General features: G+C 33.2%; 1 protein-coding gene across 1 annotated transcript in view; it reads right to left on the bottom strand.

The window, feature by feature from the left end:
• LOC105623458 (rho GTPase-activating protein 190) overlaps positions 1–2,345 on the bottom strand; it is an 8,577-nt gene extending 6,232 nt beyond the window's left edge. The window contains exons 1-4 of the mRNA XM_012204850.1: positions 2,175–2,345; positions 933–1,843; positions 647–856; positions 412–423 (exon numbers count right to left, since the gene is read on the bottom strand). Of these exons, the coding sequence (XP_012060240.1) occupies positions 412–423; positions 647–856; positions 933–1,843; positions 2,175–2,345 (1,304 nt within the window). The remainder of the gene's footprint in view (positions 1–411; positions 424–646; positions 857–932; positions 1,844–2,174) is intronic.
• Positions 2,346–3,312: the final 967 nt, after the last annotated feature.

Raw genomic sequence — 3,312 nt, 5'->3', positions numbered from 1 at the left:
TACTACTTATCGTTATTATTATTATACANACTACTATATATAATAATAAAAGTAATAATACTACTGTACTATATATATATATATATATATATATATATATATATATATATATATATATATATATATATATTGCAATGAATTGTAACAAAGATATTTTATTTGATCTTAATTTTCTTGAATGAGCTTTGTAATTCATGCATTATAAGTAAATTGACTTAATGGCTGAGACAAACATTGATTTCCGATCACAAATACCTTGAAAATCTATCGTTCTATATAATATATAAACCCACACTGTTACACAAATGTTAACACAGTAAATATTACAGAATATTTCCGAATACATATAGTACATTCAAATACATATAGTATATCGTCAACAAAAAAGCAAATAAAAAAAGCAGAAATTACCTTTTCGGAAGTCTGCACAAGAAACGCCACCCAGAATAAAGCAAAGCATTAGTAAATTATATATGAATATTATTAAAATATTTCTAGATCATTAAATGAAATAATAAATTAATTATTAATTAGTTATACTCATAGTTATACTCATAAGTTCTATATAGAGCATATATGGACTTGTTTCTACAATATTTATTTGTTAAAGAGACTGGATTCAGTTCTGTATGTGAAAATAACTTACTCTAGTCGCCGTTGCTCTTGCTGTAAAGCATTTATATGATTTTTAAATACGGTTTCCGCTTCGGGAGTCTCCAACACGTCATATGGAATTTTCGTGCCGTTGTTTTCTCCAAAATCACAATCGATCCACGGTATATCCTCGGGACATTCATAGAAATATTGATCAAAATCAGGATGCGTCTTTATGTATTGTTGCACCGCCGACCATTCTCTGCAAAACGGTATATCAGTTATCAATTCGCAAGAGGTTTTGTAAGAAAAACTTATTATTCGTATTATCAACTTACTCATTAATTAAATTCGATATATCTGGACAAATTTCATGAAGTATATCCGGTAACATATCTAAGTAGCCCTGTATTTTTTTCGCTATCTGTTCATCTTTCAACTTCTTAATATGCCTTCTAAATAATCTCTGCGTTGCTTCGATACCGAATAACTCTACAAAGGTAGAGAATTCTTTGAGTTGTGCTAATTTCTTCGATGCCTGCGACCACAAGGCGCGATAATCAGTTACATGTATCCGGATTAATCTCTGTAACGATTCCGTTGATGCATCCAAGAGTTCCTTCCTAGCTCTGGCTGCCTCCGCGAATGGTATCACTTTACTACGCATTTTCGTCTTGTCAATTAACTGCGCCAAAATCATGAACGCCAAATCCACGTTGATGTTCTCATGCGCCGAGGTTTCGACGATTAAAATCGATCCCTTGTATTCTTTGCGCATTATTAATTTCTCAGCCTCTTTGACAAACTGCTCATTCGCATCGTCGTTCTTAGTCGTTACCAGCACTATCGACTTTTTCGTCTTCATCAAATTATTCAAGATATTCGCCACAATCTCAACCTGCTTCTCTATTGCCCTATTCGGCACAAGACTCACATCAAACACGCACAAAAATCCGTCAATGTTCAATTTACCGTCAGGTAGAACTTTTTGTTCGTATTCTTTCTCTATGCCCAGCTGATTTTTACAGATATACATGAGCTTCTCCGCGCTTGTAATTTTCGTAGCGGCGCATCTCTTCGCATATGGTTCCATTTTGCCGCCTTTAAACGGCTGAAACGACGCATCATCTATAAATTCCGTATGCTCTATAACTTGAAACTGAAACTCCGTCCCGTCCTCTGCCATTTTCATCACCTCACCCCAGTACAGGAAGTGATCATTGTTTACCACACGTCCGCTGAAGTCAGACTGCAATAAAATGTTTGATCGAAATGTAAGCACCTTAAACTAAAGGAATTATCGATACATTGCAGATATATAAATTTCTCTAAATTGATTAGTGAATAGAATTGTAAATCTTTTTACTAAAATACATACTTTTTTTTAACTAAAATACACACACTAAACAATTGATTGTTCTATATTTTAACTATATAAAAAAATTTTGCAAATCTGTACAGAGCTAATTCAGAAAAATTCATATATTTGTAATGTGTAATGTGTTGATAATTTCTTCTATTTAAAATCCTCTCCGTAATCAATTACGACATGCGATGTATAGATATATAGATATAAATACCTGCGACAACACTGAAATATGCTCAACGTTGTAGTCATCGCTCATGGAACGCATAAAACGATTACATAGACACGACTTGCCGACGCCGACCTGTCCCTTGTCCTTCTCTGTGCCGGAGAGCCCGACCACCGCGACGTTAATGCTCTTTGCAGTGTCACTTTTTCTCGCCATGTTTAGCACGCGATGATATCGCTCGTAGCAAATGTCAAAATAAACTTTTTCCTTCTTTTTAAATAGCGTTGCTCAAGACATAGCGAAATGTCACTGAAAAAGTTTGCTACCAATACAAATTTGTCTTTATACCTTTGGTCATATTCTACCCTTCAAATCTAGAGCTTTGCGTAGAAAATTGGTTCAATTTCCCTTTGGTAACATCTCTAAACGATTTGAATCACAATTCGCTTACTCGCAAAGATAAATCTTGGGTTTTGTACAAACATCTACGCGCGATTGATTCCCTCCGGATTTCTCCGTATGATTATCTGTACTCTATCGTAAAGCTTTTACGGTAGAGAAACGCAATTAATAGTGGTACGTTATTAAATATAAATAACACAGAGCTTAAAAACCCTTAAACACTATCTATCGTTAAGCATAGCGTTTATAATTTAGCACAGCTGTGAGCAATGGTTCTTTGGAATGGCACTGTGTATCTGAAAAAAAAAATGAGAGAAAACGTACACATTTAGAGAATTCTCATATCAATTGTCCTTTATATCTATAGCAACTATTTTAATAGTCTCAGATTTACACATAATTTTTAAAAGTTTTCAATTATTTTTCATAATCTATAACAACTTTAGACATCGTTTCAAATTTACGTATAAGAGAAAGTTTCTCTATCAATCCTCTTTCATAATCTATAGCAACTATTCTATCTCTCTTGTCAACAATTTTATTTAATGTGTAGTAAACACAGTTTCAGATTTACGCATAAATTTAGAAAGTTTCTGTATCAATTGTCCTTCATATCTTCATAATCTGTAACGACTTTAATACATCGTTTCAGACCTATGCATATATTTAGAGAGTTTCTTTATCAATCATCTTTCATAATCTCTAGCAGCTATTTTAGTACAGTCTCAGATTACGTACAAATTTAGAAAGTTTCTTTATCAATTATCCTTCATAATCTCCA

The sequence above is a fragment of the Atta cephalotes genome, assembly GCF_000143395.1.
Source record: "Atta cephalotes unplaced genomic scaffold scaffold00058, whole genome shotgun sequence".
In the NCBI taxonomy this organism is placed as follows: domain Eukaryota; kingdom Metazoa; phylum Arthropoda; class Insecta; order Hymenoptera; family Formicidae; genus Atta; species Atta cephalotes.
Note: the sequence above shows the minus strand (reverse complement) of the source record. Positions and strands in the feature narration are given on the sequence as shown.